The sequence below is a fragment of the Pempheris klunzingeri genome, chromosome 5, assembly GCF_042242105.1.
Source record: "Pempheris klunzingeri isolate RE-2024b chromosome 5, fPemKlu1.hap1, whole genome shotgun sequence".
Lineage (NCBI taxonomy): Eukaryota > Metazoa > Chordata > Actinopteri > Acropomatiformes > Pempheridae > Pempheris > Pempheris klunzingeri.
In genome coordinates, this window is record NC_092016.1 from 19,296,669 (window position 1) to 19,312,673 (window position 16,005).

Consider the following 16,005-nt stretch of genomic DNA (forward strand, 5'->3'; position numbering starts at 1 on the left):
CTTACTGGAGAGTGAAATGCAACAAGCATGTGTTGGGTGAGGTGACAAAAGGAGCGAATCTCCCAAAATGTCAGTGTAGTCATTTAATTGAAAATCATGAGATTTCAAAGATAGCTAGAGGCTGTAAGAAAGATTAAAAGCCACAGAAAAAGGGAACATCAATAGCCCAGTGACATGCGCAGATTCATTCGGTGGTTACATATGGAGAATACTAATGTAGGTCTGACCTCAGAGGAACTACCAGCAGGTTTATGCTGCTACTGAAGGAAGCAACACAACACCACCAGCACATTGCTTCACACGAAGGAGGAGGCAGTAAGTATCTCTGTGTGGTGGTGCTTGTGTTTTCTAAGACTGATTCATGAAACAACAGTGTAGACATTTAGCTAAAATGGACCTACTTCATGTCTCTGCCTCTCTTTGGCAAAATACAACGTAAGCTGTGTTTTTCATTTGATTTGTTAGTTGTAGTGCATATTGTGGTTTGTTTAATTAACTTTTATGTAGTGGATGCAAAACACAATATTGGACCGGGTTCTGCACTCTCTAGGCTATTTTTAAGTGCCCCCTTCATTATGTTTGCAGCAGTAAGATTACATTAGTATCCTTGTGCTAAATTTGACTGTGAATCTACATTTTAAAGCTGATATTTAAAAAATGTTCTCCTCAGTGGGGCATGTCCCCTGACAGCCTTTGGAGGATTGCACCTATTTCACCCCTGATGGGTTTACAACCCAGGGGGCAAAGGTTACCATGGAGACAGTCATACTGAAATGTCAATAGGCAACGATGTCAGTTAAAAAAAATTGAGTATGTGCATATTGATATATAAGTGCATATTTGCTAGGATGTTTGTTTTCAACTCAAATCTCTCCTGAGGACTTGATGGTATATGAATAACAACGCTGATTACAGCGCACTGTACTGCCATGTATTACACAATCCCATTATAGGACGGCATTACGAAGCATGAAGGTCACAGGTTGGAAATTGACTGAACATATCCCAAAGGAGCTACAACATTTGACGCTCCATTCTCAGCCTTCACATCTCTGTATACAACATTTCCCACATGAGCGCAAAGTGAGCTTTACACCACACTATGAGTCTGATGGAAGAAGACAAACACAGTGCATGAATTCCAATAATGAAGACAACATGCAGCACAACACAGCACAGCAACCCAGTGTTTAAAAAAAACAGTGCGACAAACACCTTTAAAACGCAGCTTAATTAAGCTTGGCACAAGAAAATAGCGCAATAATATACAATGAGAGAGCAATGCAACAACCGAGAGGCACTCAGTTACTCAGTTATCTTCTCTGTTTCAGTAACACATTAGAAAAAGTCATCTCCTCTGCAAACTTTCTGCTCACCAGGACAGTGAATGAAAGACCATAAGAAAACATAAATAATGTAAAGTTACTGTGGGCAATACAATCAAGAAACGATACATCCAGATTATGCATGATACATTAATCTGGCGCTGCTGTGCCGCTATCAGTGGGTGACATCTGATGCTTAACTGTAAATCAAAACCTCAGTCGTTGGTATCGGTGGCGGGGCTCCCATTAAACTCATGCATGGACTAAGAATGTGGCCTAGTACTTCATTATTTAGTAGAGTAGACAAACAAGTTTCTTACCTGTACTGGCATGGCCCACAGGTTGGGACAGAGGAAGAAGAACCACATGAGCTGGTTGGTATCTATGGCAACCAAGTTGCAGATCTGAGCAACCGTTAATTCGCCCATGGACATGTTGGAGGTGCACAGACGCATGATCTTGTTATAGATTTTTGTCTGCGGGGAGGACAACCACAATCAGATCCATGTGGACAAACGGCAGAGCTTCAGTGGACTCAGGTGTGAGATGGTCATACCTGTATGGCCCCACGCAGGTTGATGCCTGTTTCAATGGCCACGTAGTAGGACGCCTGGAGGAAGGTCCTCTGCAGGAGCAGGGCGAAGAAGAGCAGCACAGCCAGCACATACGCATTCTCCAGAAACTCTTTAGAGGAAATGAAATAGATCCCCAGCAACCTCATCTGGATGCACAGGCAGGTAGGGAGAGGCGGGAGATGGAGATATCGACCATTTTATCACGGTTAGTCAGGCAGGAGCTGCGGCAAGGTCAATCAGACAGGCTGCAGGATTGGGTTTAACTAACTAAGGGTGTTACAGTCTGTAATTAAATTTTAAGTAAAAACTGTTCACTACTTTAAAAGCTGAGGGTAACAGCATCCATTTCACAGTAGGCTAAAATGTTGTGTGTGAAAGTAAATAAAGCTGCAGTGAAATGGAGCCCTGAGAGTGCGTCACTGATATGTGATGACTGATGAGTGGCAGCTGGACACCAAAGAAGAATGTGGCTCAGTTATAGGAGATGGTATCACAGATCAATTAACTCTGCATCAGGGGGATATCAGTCACTCAGGAGAGATTACAAATTATTGATTAGAATTGTGTTTTAACTCCACATCCACTCATCCGTGATGTTACACTTCTCTCACCCACCTGCAAAAAACACATTTCTCTCTCATCTATAAGAAACAGTATTCTGCTCTCTATTACATAAACAGGCCTATTTTCAGTCTTCTCTCCACACTCTCCACTCGCTTTTTACTCTGAGCGCCTGACAAGTCTTTTTACCATTCTCAAATCAACTTTTGATATTCTGCTGGCCTGCATTGATATATGACTCTCGAAGAAATGATTGAGGAGTTATTCTTACAGAAGGATGCCTGGGAGGCTGTCTGATATGGCAGTGTGCCCTGTGTGAAATCAAAGAAGTCAGCTCGAGCAGCAATAAGTCACTTAAATAATTGATGAGGATTAAATTAATTCACCATTGGGGCAGGTGCACTGAGGGAGGGCATCATAAACATCTTGGCAAATTGTAACTCTGACCTTTGGGAGGCAGGAGGAAGCCAGGAGACATCTGTGTCATGTCTGCTGAGGCTGGCTCTGAATGCTGACAACCCCCGTCTCTACACCACATATTTCCTCAGAGAGAGTTAACTGTTACCCAAAACTACTCTACCAACCAATGCCTGGAGCTCAAGAGTTATGGGCTCACAAACATTATTGAAAATATGCACATAAAATCTGGTTTCTGCATGTTTCTGCCAAACCCACTGATGAGACTGAAGTCCAACAACACCAAAGCCAGGTTCAGCAAAGTGAAAGTGAAACGAGATGAATAAATTATGATTTGCAAAGAACAACAAAATCTGTTTTTTATATTGAGCGATGGGCTGTTACATGAACAAACAAACAGTTTTGGTTATTTCACAACTGCGCTTCTCACTGGTTTGAAGTGAGACGCCCTCACAGTCCTGATGAGTTTTTCAGAGCTAAACTCTTCATAGATAATAACCAAGGAGGCTTTTTTTCCCCCCTGAAATTCACTTTCAGTGCTGCTTATTTAGTTATGAGTATCTAATATTGTAGAACAATATTATTAGAAAAATATGTAAGACTGAAGTTGTATTTTAGGGAACTGTGACAACAACAATGTCAGTGTCAAAGAGGAGCAGGTTAAAAAAAGCAGCAACTGACCAGAAAATATATATTTACAGAAAAAAATATACATTTTGACTGCCAGATTTTGGAAAAACTTAACCACAAAAAAAAACATGAGACAGGGTTCTGTAATTTTTATACAATTAGAAAATAATGCCATAATCGTATAAAATAATTTTATATTTTTTTATATTCACTCAAGCCAATCAAATATGTTGAAATATTCTAAACTCAAGGTTTTCTCTACAGCTCGAGAGCTAATGACGATTTCCCACAGCTGTTTTCTGTAAATTGGGTATATACATGATAATATGAATCACTGGCAATAAAGAACCCACAAATGTTTATTCTCTGTGTTGCGTTGCGTTGTGTTGCGTTGTGTTGCGTTGTGTTGTCCTACTGCGTGCATGGTAGTGCGGTTGACTGCTCACCGGCGTCTGAATGGTGCGGTTGTCCTTGCTGATATGGTGGACGATGCCAGAGATGCAGAGAGGCCCGGCGAAGCCCAGCAGGTCGGCCAGGAAGCGGAAGGTGATGCTGAGGATGAGAGGTCTGCCAAATGCTCTCCTCAAGGCCTGCCAGATCAGCTTTGGGCCCTGGGGTGCTGTGCCCTCAGGGCTCTGAGGGAAGATAAAAAAAGAAAGAGGAGAGATATATAACTGAGTGAAAACATTGAGGACAAATAAATCACATTCAGATGCTGAATGTGATTTGCTGAATAAGAATAATGTCCATTTAAAAGAATTTGGATCATTGATAACTAAACAATTAGAAATAGACATCACTGTCCGTCCGTGATACATTCACGATGTCCCATTAGTGAAATGAAGAATGCTGCTGTTGAAGATAAGACTAAATTGCTTGGTTACTTCTTTGAATAGACAGTTCCTAACACCAAACATTATACACAGAGATTTCTCTGCAGAGCTGAACTGGCAGTACAACAAAGAAAAAAGAAACTGGGTTAGACAACACAGCCTCCAAGCTGAGCAAGAGGAAGTAATTGCTTCAACATAAAAGCTGAATCGACACCATTAACTCAAGAATAGGTCCACCAATGCAACAGAAACCAGCAAAATGAGGTCAAGTTCGGCATTTCCACCCACCCTCCCCCGCTGGTGCTGCTCCTGCTCCTGCTGCATCATGAGACGTGATGGTTAATGACGAGTTAAGCTGCCCCATAACTAATGTCGCTGCGAAACCACGGCAGTGATGTAGAAGACGAGGATTCAAATGGCTAGTGAAAACACTCTCTGGGTTTTCAGATCACTTCATATGACAAAAAAAAAAAATCTTAAGACTTTCAGAGTTAAATAGATCATCAAAGCAGAGAGAAAGCTGATATTAATTCATTTTCATTTATAATGTCCAAAATATATTAACTGCACACACAAGACAACAGCTTGGTTCAGTGAGTCAGTTAACAGTGATCAGAGGAAAACATCTGGACTGTCACGGTGCAGTAAACACTCCCAGAACATTTTCACTGTGTGTGTGTGTGTGTGTGTGTGTCATTCTCAGAACTGTGAGAGCAGACGTGACCGTTATCATGTGCCTCTATCTTTCCATTTGTGCTCATATTGAAAGTGTCACTGTGCACGTCTCACACACACACACACACAAATAAACACACGCACACATCTTCCCTCTCTACCTTGGGTTCAAAAAAGAAAGAGGACGTCGTTCTCACACACAGAATGAGACCAGCTTCCCATGAAGTGCAGTGCTTTCACCCCCGCAGGGGTCGGGATGTCGCCTCGTTCACAGTAGAATGGGAATGACCCGGCGCCTCCCAGCTCTCCTCTAAGTGCCCCACCCCCCCACCTCTCCACTGGGATCTTTCGATCTCTCTCATCCCTCGCTCCTGCCGGAAGGAAGTGGGGTTGCGTTCACACCGGACGCACACGCAGCCGTGACGAATCTCTGTGACCCTCCAAACACTGGAAAACACTGACCCTGTAGAGGAGGCCCTTCACCTCTGACCCCTGACACGTGCTCCGAAAGTGAGACAGAGAGATAGACGGCAGAAGGAAGAATGATATGCAACAAGAAAAAGTGCCCAGGACTGATTCAATAAGACTGGAGGAACACCGCCTCGGAGTGAGAGCAGTGGTCCTCGGGCAGGATGGAAAAAGACAGAAAGGACAAAAACTGTTGAATTAGCCTGTTCACTTCTCAATCAGACTACAGTACAATTATCATATCATACACTCCGTATGTAGAAGGATCGTGAGGAGCTGTACTGCAAACTAGTCTGTCAGTTTTGCAAAACAAGAAGAAGAACTGAAAAAGTTTCAGTATTTCATTTTATTTGAGGAAGTGCTGTTTGATGGCAGCTATTGATGGCAGCTATTACATTTTGGTTCAGCACTTTTTTATAATTTCTAAACGAATGTGTGTGAGGAGAACACACACAGTGAAAAACTCAGTTTGGCATCACTTTGGTCTAAAGAGATGTCGTCCCCCCCCCCCCATATACACAAACACATCAGGAGACAGCCTGACAGTCACACTGGATTACCATTTTGTTCCACTTCATGTATTCACTGTTTCATACCTGAGTCAATGGCAATGTGGGCAAAGAATCAGAGGCTGGTAACCGGGCAGATCGGGAGTTTGTTCAAAGGGACATGAACAAGTAAAACCGGGATCAAACCACTAAATCCTTGTCGTTGTTGTATCAAAAAGCATCCATTTATCCAAACACACACTTAGTATACCAGCTTGAAAAATCCCAGCACGCAATTGGGAAAAGCCAGACAGACAGTCAGAGACCCTGTAGCAATTTAGAGTTTCCAGTTCACTAAATCTTCATTTCTTTGGACTGTAGGAAGAAAACCACACATAGAGGAAACCCACACAGACACAGGGACAAAACACACAACCTTAGAAACGACCACAGAGGTCAGTCAACCTCACACAGCACCAACAGAATGGTTTTCCAAATACAAGACTTAATGAAATCTGACTTTTATTTTTGAGTGAGATGGAAAGAATAAGCTTGGGCCTGTGTACGTGTGACTTTTCAGTGTTTATGTTACTGACTAATCATTTCTGTGACGTCTGAGTGCAGTTTAATGGTCCCAGTTCAGCCAGGACTGAGTCATTACAGGGCAGAGATCAACAGCTGTATCAAAAAAACACTCATTCAAAATTTCCAGATTGCACATGTCAGACTGACCAAAAGACAACAATTAAAATCATAAACACAAGATATATTAACACAGTTAAACTAACAAATGGGCTCAAAATACAGTCGAGTGTTGCCAAAGGAGCCAAACAAGCTGGACTCTAAGCTCCTACATAAATACTTAAAACCTTAATTGTCTGTCAGCAGGAGATCCAAGTTGATCCCTTGACTGGAATTTTTCTCCTGTTTCATAATCTGGTTTGTCCCAAGTATGTTGGCTTAAAATAACTTGGAGACCATCAACATGCAGACATTTGCTTTGGTGTTTCTGTACAAAACACGGAAACCAGAATCCACGGAAGACACGGCCCAATATTATCGCTGCCTATTTTTCCTCCAACCTACATATCATCTTCTGTTACTCTTTGTTGCCATCTGCACCAGAGCCTGAGACATGCGTGATGATTTATTCAGCATCAATGACGCAAGAAACAGAGCGATGCTTTTGATTTTTACCACATCAGTCATCAAATCTCAGATCTCCAGAAGCGCAGTGAAGTCAGATAATAAACACTAAAAGACCTGAGAAAATGTTGTACCGCCCGTCAAAGTGAACAGGAGGCGACCTGTTTCAGCATAAGCATGCATTGGTTGAATTAAGGTCAATGTGAGCTGTGTGTCGTATAACTCCTTTTCACTGGTCGAGCACTAGACAGCAGTTCCATACAGTCGATGCACTAACCTTCTGCTCTTCGAAGGCCCTGCGCAGCTTTATGTAGTTGGTGAGGGCTCTCATTGCGATGGGCAGCTTGCCGATGACCTTGAGGTCGATGGGTCGTCTGTGAGCGGACGTAATGAAGGTGTTCATCCACCAGTAGGTGGCTTTGGACAGCAGGTTGACGAAGGGCTGCAGGAAGCGAACACCAAGGTCCTGGAGATCCTCTGGAGGCTTCACCTCGGTTGGGTTGGCGAAACACATGTAGCGCTGCAAGAGAAGGATGGACAGAGGGACAAGTTTGATTTATTATTCATCTCTCTGTGCCGTCTGCAGCGATCTGAAAACTGCAGTGGCTGATTAGATATTCAGTGAAAAAGAAACACCAACTCATTTGTGAAAACATCTTGGAGGTAATAATTAGAATGGCCTCCATACTGCACGGGAGAGCTACAACATAATGGATATCAAAGCTGAACACACTCTTATTAGTGGGTTTGATTATAGCTGCCGAAAGATAAACTGTCTGTATTGCGTATTAATTACAGGTTGTCTGATATCACAGCGGTAATTGCTAAATCTTGGCAGAGGTTTACATTTCATATGGATATTTTTTCTTTCACAACTATCAGATAGGAGCTTGTGCAATTAAAATATCAACACTGTGTAAAGAAAAAAATACATGTGGTACAGTGAAATTTAACTTCACAGTATGTTTTATGAAGACGAAACAGAGAAACAGAGTCAGTAGAGATGGGTAACATGTTTTTAAGCGGTATGGAAACTAGGTAAGTGACAGGCAGATGAATTACCATCGATAAACACAAACAAATAATATCAATTAATTGTATGGTAGGTCTCATTATATCCTGTTTTCCCGGTATTGTTTGAAAATGGGTCAAGATAAGAACCACATTCACCAATGATGTAGTGTAAATTAGTGGGATTTGACTGAGCAACAATAATCATTAATCATAACAAGCCATTAACAAAGAATTTGTTATGAATTTTTTGATCACATTAACATATTTGAATTAAAGAGCTCCTTTAAAATGTTCAGCTAAATGAACTGCTCCGATGAAGTGTAAAAGATAGTTTAGGCAGAGCGTGTGTTTCAATCGAGTGCAGGGCATGATGGGAGAACCACTTTCTTTACCGTCCACTCAGAGTGAGGCTCTGTAACCGCTGTGTGTGCTCAGTGCAGAGGTGAACAGAGACGAACACACTCTAAATCGTCCAGAGGAAAAAGACGAACAAGTGGACACCAGTCTGACATTTTCTCAATCGGTGGTAACAAAAGGATGGAACGACTCAGAATGTCAAAAAGACGATGACACGTTCACTCTGCTCTCTGAATCGATTTTATAGATATTGTTAAACACATTTCGGTCACAGTTTAGAGTGAGCCAGATGGCAACCTGAGAGTCTGTCTGTCTGTCTAATAAAACTGAGAAGATCTGGCCTTTGCTTGTCATAATCTTTGTTTTTTATTTTGTCCTTCCTCCTGTGACCTTTATGACAATGGCTGTTTTTTTTTATTGCCTTAAATTTGTTCCATTTTCCTTGAGAGGTTTGTTTTTTATTTGTTCTTTTATAAATGTGTGTTTTAGCCACACTAGCAGCTGTGTCACCATATCTCAACAATTATTGGATATCTTGCCATTGGACCTTAGTGATCTCCTGAGGATGAAGACGTTGATGATCCTCTGACCTTTCAACTAGCCAATCACCATGAGGGTCTATAGTTTTAAAAATGTTTGGCTTTTGGTTAAAGCTCTCAAGAACCTCTGAATGAATCACAATATCTCATCCATCACCATCATCATATCATATTTGTCCAGTGTGTTTGCTTATGACTAAATACTGTGCACGCCAAACTAATAACATTAGTTTAACGTTACTAAAGTAATGTAATTTAATGTAAAGTAAGTAATTAATAATAATAACAAATCCCATCAGTCTCAACTATACTTTGTGTTCAGTGCTAATTAGCAGATGTTAGCGTGCTGATACACCAAGCTAAGAAGGTATACATGGTGAACATCATTCTAGCTAAACATCACCCTGCTAGAACTGTCATTATGAGCATGCTAACATTCAGCTAAAAATATCACTGGAGTGGCTATATACGATCTTGTTATGGCATTTTTCTTTGGATTTTTGGATTTTGATTAATTTTAATTACTTTTTGCTTTGTGAAGAGATGAAGTGATGAGTATATTGTACTATTATCACCTCCAAAAAGCAAGCATAGAAAGGAAAAGGTTAAAATAATACCACAAGAGCACAGAAATTTCATGCGAATTAGACAGATTCCACGTGATTCTTGGTAGTTTCTCAGCATCATGTTATATGTAAAGTATTTTTATTGGCAAGGGTGCTTTGATCACTATCACATGCACCAACTCAAACATCACTTCTCTGACAGCTGACTGTGGGTGACAGAGAAAAACAAATATGTAGCGTCACTGCATCTAACCTATTTTTAACCTGGGCAGCTTTGCCGACCACTGGAGCCATTTGGACTTCACACTAAACACAGAGGTGACTGAAGCTAAAAACAGGCAACAAGATGGCTACACGCACATGAAAACGCACACACTCACCCTGCCCAGGATGACGTTGATCTCCACAGCTAGCAGGAGTCCATACAGCAGCATGAGCAGCCCAGTGATGCAGTAGCGTAGCTGCCTGGGGCCGATGCCATGCTCCGTGTACTTGGCAAACTTGATGGTCTTCATGATGAAGGCCAGCACCCAGTAGATCAGCAGGGCTGAGGAGATTTAGCACGCATCAGAGAAAGACCGTAAATCACTGCACAAGCCAAAAAGATACATGAACTGAACTGCAGACAGATAATATTAGAGCTGCAGTTTCAATATAATGTTTGTATCAATATCAAATCAGTGTGTCTAAAACTATCCAGGTGTCACATTTCAGATATACTGCATGTATAGCCAGAGCTTAACTAATGTTATAATTAGTTTTCTGTGTAGGCATAATTTAATTTCTTGTTACAGTCCTTTTTAACTATAATGTGTGCTCTATTTATTGCAAATGCTTTCTCTTCTGCCTTCTCCCTTTCCTTCTCCCTTCAGATGTCAACAACAGCACTTCAGCAATGGGTGTCCGCGGCCAACGCAGGCGGTAAACAGGCGGTAAATCAGTTGTCTTTACATGAAGATGCTTTGTTAGAGTCACATCATGTCAGGTCAGCTGGTATATTCATGTTGAAAGAATGGTTGTGAAAAGAATGATAAAGAAAGATAAAGCTGGGAAGGAAAGATTACACAGCAGGGTATCAGGGAAACAAGATCATCCGTTCAGACTCTGCAGCAGACTTAAGAAGGACACCCATACCGTGACAAGTGGGGCAGCGTGCGGGTCATTGCCAGGGTCTCGTTTTAGAAGATTAATTACTTCTCGTGCAATGATGAACCCAGATTCACTGGGTAAAGCATGGAGAGCTGAACACAGATGAGTTAATAATGTGTGAGGAGGAAAGGAAAACTAGGAGCAGTCGAAGAAAAGCAACAGGGTGATCATTACAGGAGCGAACATGGGAGTGATAGAAACTAATGGACTGAGATGAAAGATGACATTGATGTAAAATAATGTTAATCGAGTTTCATGTCTAAATAGATATTAGCTGACAGCTGATTAAGAGTATAGTGTGTGTACTGATGTATTTCTTAATAACAAGAAAAGCTTTTACTATATCACCGCTATGGGGATATTTTATTATAGTGTATTAATTCTCATAGGTCATAACGGACTTGGAATGAAAATAATCACAAACAAGAAATCTAGTCTTGTTGAAAACGCAGAAAACTGTGCAGATATTTCACCTAAAATGCATCTTCTTATTGAAAGGCATCATTAATATCTACCCAGAGCAGTACAATTGCACCAGATGACATTGCCCTTAATCATGTTTGCAATCTTATCTGAGAGTAATAAACCATTCATCTGTAAACGGTTGCACTGTGGTTTAATCAGAAGAGCTCCGTGGGTGAAAACAGTGTTGACAAAGGTCAGCTTACCATCACATAGTCTAATTAATGCAGGCTTTAGAAGACCTGATCACGATTCAGCGATGTGTCCACAAAACCTTATCAGAATTTGATGCCAGAAAAAGGTTAGTGGAGCTACCAGCAGCTTAAAACTGGTGGGTATAAGGGAGTGTGTTTCTAAGAAAGGCTTAACTAATGGTTCAGTAAACCTTTTCTCGGTCAGAAAATGAAAAAGAAAACGTGAATGATTAATGAACGAATAGCTGAATTTAAGAGTACCATACCTAATAGTAGTTTGGGGAAGTTGGAGGTCTCGATGTTATGATAGTAGACAATAGAGGTGATGCCAGCCATGAAGGCCAGAGCTGCAGGCATATACAGGTGAAGATGGAGGGACTGGCTGAACCTAAAAAATAAAAAGAAACATCACATAGAGAGGGAAAAGTCTTAGAGTAAGCACAAAATGGCCAACGCAAATGTATAATATTGATGAGAGAAAATACATCAGGTTTTATGGTGTCGGTTAACCAGAGTATTTTTCCTTAATTTACCCTGAACGGGTTGGAGCAAGTCATTACGTTTGTATGTGGTGTAATGTATGTAATGTATAACTACTACCAGTAGTCAAAGATCGTGTACCGGCAAAGTGATGAAGCTGTTAAAGTGATGAAGCTGTTCAAAAAAACTCATATTTGGCGTATTTGCACACACGCAGAGACACAAACACCCATCCTGAGCTCTGAAGTCGCTGTAAAATGGTAAATGGCGAGCAGATGGAGAGCTCCTCTCTTCACTTCAGTGACAATCACTCAGATGCAGTTACACGCCTCCAGTCTGCAGAGATCAACACCATAGTGTGTTTACTGGAGCCCGTTACGCATGGACTCACTGCAGTAGACAACAATAACAAGGAGGATTTACAGAGAGGCAGAGCAGAGATGGAGTCTCTGTCCACCTCTTTCTTATCGTGTAAACCCTGTGACTGACGGCTCGACTCTCACTGACATTTACCTCACAAACAAAGAAGCAGGTTTAGAAACAGCTGCTGAGTTTGAAGGTAGCGATTACAGATACACACATTTGTTATATTTTTGTGCCGGAGTTGATTTGCAGCACATGTTCAGTGGCTATGCTTTGTGTGTATGGGAAGACTCAGTTAAAACACCCACATTTGATAGCGCTAACTAGCAAAAGTTAGCATCCATGCTGGCAGCCACCGTTACTAGCAAACACAGCTAACAGCTGAAGCTGCTTTGCTACTACATTGCAATGATATGCTACATTAACATTCACTCAGTAGCCAGCTTTTTTGCTGTTCCTGTAATTTTGTGATTGTTTTATCTTTGAGGGTCAGACAACAGCCCACCACCTCACTCCTCCCACTTAACATTGGCTTCACCCAGCTGACAGCCATTTCTGTCAAGGCTGGACCATGATATTGGGCTTTTCTGTTCATAATCCAAACTAAAAAGGTATCTACCACTGCACTGGTAGATACACAGCATCATTTTAACCAAGAAAGAAACTTTATGTTATGTTAAATTAGGACGAATCAACAATTACAACTCCAAGTGTTAGCCACAGCGCTAGAAAGTAGCTAGCTGTTGAATGCTAACTAAATTAGCAGCTTTTTGTCTTTATTAACATTAAAATGTAAAAAAGTAAATGCAGGGTGCCTAAACATCACAAACCAGAACAGTAGTAGATATCTATTTAGTAGCTTACTCATTTTGGCATGCTAGCTTTGCTTTTTCTGTGGTAATGCTTTACATAAATTATAAATCATAAACTGAATGTGAGTATAAACTATTGAAATATGTTTTTTAAAAACATCTTTGACTTATAAATGTTTAACGCCTGTTTTAAGCCCTTTGCACCAACAGGGTGAGGTCAGACATGGTGTTATCCTAAAGTGACCATTACTGAGCAATTACCACATGAAGATTGAGTTCACAAATGGTGACGTGCTAATTGCAGTAGCACATACCCATCAGAGACGATGCCCTCTGCAATCTCACAGACGAGGATGAAGAGGAGGACGAAGGTGAGGAGCCAGCGCAGGTTGTGACCAGGAAAGTGAAGCCAGGTGCTGTGGTGGATGTGGACCTTTGAACTCTGGCTGCCCCAGCCTCAAACAGGACACAGGACACAGGAGGTTTTTACAAAAGGATCAGGGGTGTGTCACTTCAAATATACATTCAGAGGGACTTATTAGATATTGTGCAGACAGTCAGAGAATATAAAGACATACAGAAATAATAGTCAAGTTTTTTGTTGCTCTTGAACTTTTCTTGCACTCACCAACAGTCTTGAATTAATGCTTTTTGCTCCCTGTGGAACCTTGAACATCACAAGCTGCATGACAAAGTGCTCTCATACAGACAGTAAACTCAAAGGATGGGTCTGCTGAGGGCAATGGCAGCCTGCCAGAGTCTATTAACTATTCATACTTCAGGAAACTTGTGTGATGATTACTTTTATTGAGTTGCTCTGTGCTTGGCAGGCAAGGGCTGGACGGCTCCCGGCCTGAGATCTGACTTATTTTAGCTCCTATTGTAGCCACAACGTCTTCGTCCCTCCGCATTGTCTCAGCTCATATTATGATATAATGTCGATTCAGTCATGAAGTGCAATTTATTTAACCAGTGCAAGTCAGTGCTGTCATAAGACACATCTCTGCTGATCAAATTATGTTAGTGACTCCCCTGCTGTTGGCACCTTAGCTGTTACACAGTTTATCTCTCTGAGAAGTGTTGGCTGCTGATCACACACACACACACACACACACACACACACACACACATCTAGTCCTTCATCTGCCTCTTTGTCTTGTCCACACATGCAAACACATAGAAATTCATACCATCTGCCGGGGTACTGTGCAGTGTTTCAAAGTAATTTAAAATTACTGTATTTTTATACAGTTTACAGGGACTTATTCATCTCATCAGCAGCATGTAATCAGGAATATAGCTTAGACCATACATAAGACCAAGGTTAGAGCTAAAGGGATTATTCAATATGTCAATCAGCAGAAAATGAATCAGTTAATCAGTTGTTTCAGTATTTGATGGTTTTCTTTGCCTTATGTGATAACAAGTCAAACATCTCTGGGTAAAATAATACATCTGAATAAATCATTTTCACAATTTTCTGACAGTTCATAGGTGAATAATTAATCGATTTATAATGAAAATAATGGTTAGTAGTGGCAGCCCTAACTGAGGTCCAGTTATCTTCCTCTCACACTGCTGGTGTAAAGGAAACGTACAGGTGTTGTGGTGCATACGTGTATCCACAGCATCCACCTACGCTGGGAGCCGTGATGTGACTTGCTGAACTCATGAGCCAGCGATGTACATGACCCACCCGCAGGGCAGAATGAAGTGCAGAATATAGTGTATATAAACAAGACTCTGGCTTAAGAGGTTTGGTCAGGTGACTTGAGGTGGACAAGAAAAGCCAGTGAAAGCAGCACAGCTCAGGGTGACCGGGATGAATCACTGCGGCTATCAGACAGGTCCTCTAGCAACGGCCTCACACTGCTGTTAGGTGAATATTTTAGAGTAGCTTTTCTGTTTCTGTCTGTGAATTAGCATAGTTTAGCTAAATCTGTTTGCACCCATTAAAATCCAGAGACAAGAAAACACCACTATAGGGTTTCTCACCAGGGAGTGAGACAAAACAGGACTAATGGACTACAGACATGCTAAGAACTGCTGGCAGCTCTGTGACGCTTTACACCTCATCATGCTAACACGCTCACAAGCCTAGTTTAGCGTGATAGCATGCCAACATTTTCCTATCAGCAATCGATTTAAAGTACAGCTGAGGCTGATGGGAATGGCGTTAGGTTTGCATGTATTTGGTTTTAAACCGAAGCACTGATGATGGTTCTAGATGAAAAGTTAAAGGTCACCAAAATGATCACAATTCATCATGACGGTAACATCGGTGTCAAATTTCATGGTTTTCCATTCATAGTTGGGGAGACATTTCATGGAAAACCAAAAATGGATTCATCCTCTGGGCACCTTGAATGTGGGTACCAAATTTCATGGTAGTCCATCTAAAAGTTGTAGAAATATTTCAGTTCGTATCCAAGTGGTGGACCGACAGGCAGACAGACAGTACTGATATGCCGTCAACAGAGCCATGCTGTTAGTGTGGCTATAAAGAGCCCATCTAGTGACACAAACTGAAGCATCCAAACACACAAATCATAGATGTATTTATAGGTTGCATGTTCAGTGGCAACAGGAACACAGAGCTGCTGTCAAACCAGTTGTATGGGGTGACAAACTGCTGTCCTACTTGACAAAAAGGCACTAACTGCTTTCAAATGGACACCTACACATGGTAGTTGACATGACAGGGGCAGACGACGAGGCCATAGCATGTGTGACTGTGGCTGCAGAGTGTGTGCAGCGATGCAGAGCTGGTCTGTGACACACTGCTGATGACACCAATAGTATGGCCAGCAGCCAGGGCGGTGTAACCCAACGCCGACATGGGGGCGTCTGTTTGCCCCAGTGCACTACATTTCATCAGAGGAGTCACATAGGAGTTGAGATGCAAGAAATGTTTTCTAGTAAACTCAAGATACTCTTATTTCTTTCTCATA

The 16,005-nt window shown here is 41.5% G+C and overlaps 1 protein-coding gene across 1 annotated transcript in view; it reads right to left on the reverse strand.

Annotated features, from left to right (window-relative positions):
• The window catches only part of abcc8 (ATP-binding cassette, sub-family C (CFTR/MRP), member 8), a 48,381-nt gene that overhangs the window by 31,861 nt on the left and 515 nt on the right, over nt 1–16,005 (reverse strand). The window contains exons 2-8 of the mRNA XM_070831253.1: nt 13,369–13,510; nt 11,666–11,787; nt 9,975–10,141; nt 7,396–7,638; nt 3,955–4,143; nt 1,882–2,046; nt 1,646–1,801 (exon numbers count right to left, since the gene is read on the reverse strand). Coding sequence (XP_070687354.1) covers nt 1,646–1,801; nt 1,882–2,046; nt 3,955–4,143; nt 7,396–7,638; nt 9,975–10,141; nt 11,666–11,787; nt 13,369–13,510 — 1,184 coding nt within the window. The remainder of the gene's footprint in view (nt 1–1,645; nt 1,802–1,881; nt 2,047–3,954; nt 4,144–7,395; nt 7,639–9,974; nt 10,142–11,665; nt 11,788–13,368; nt 13,511–16,005) is intronic.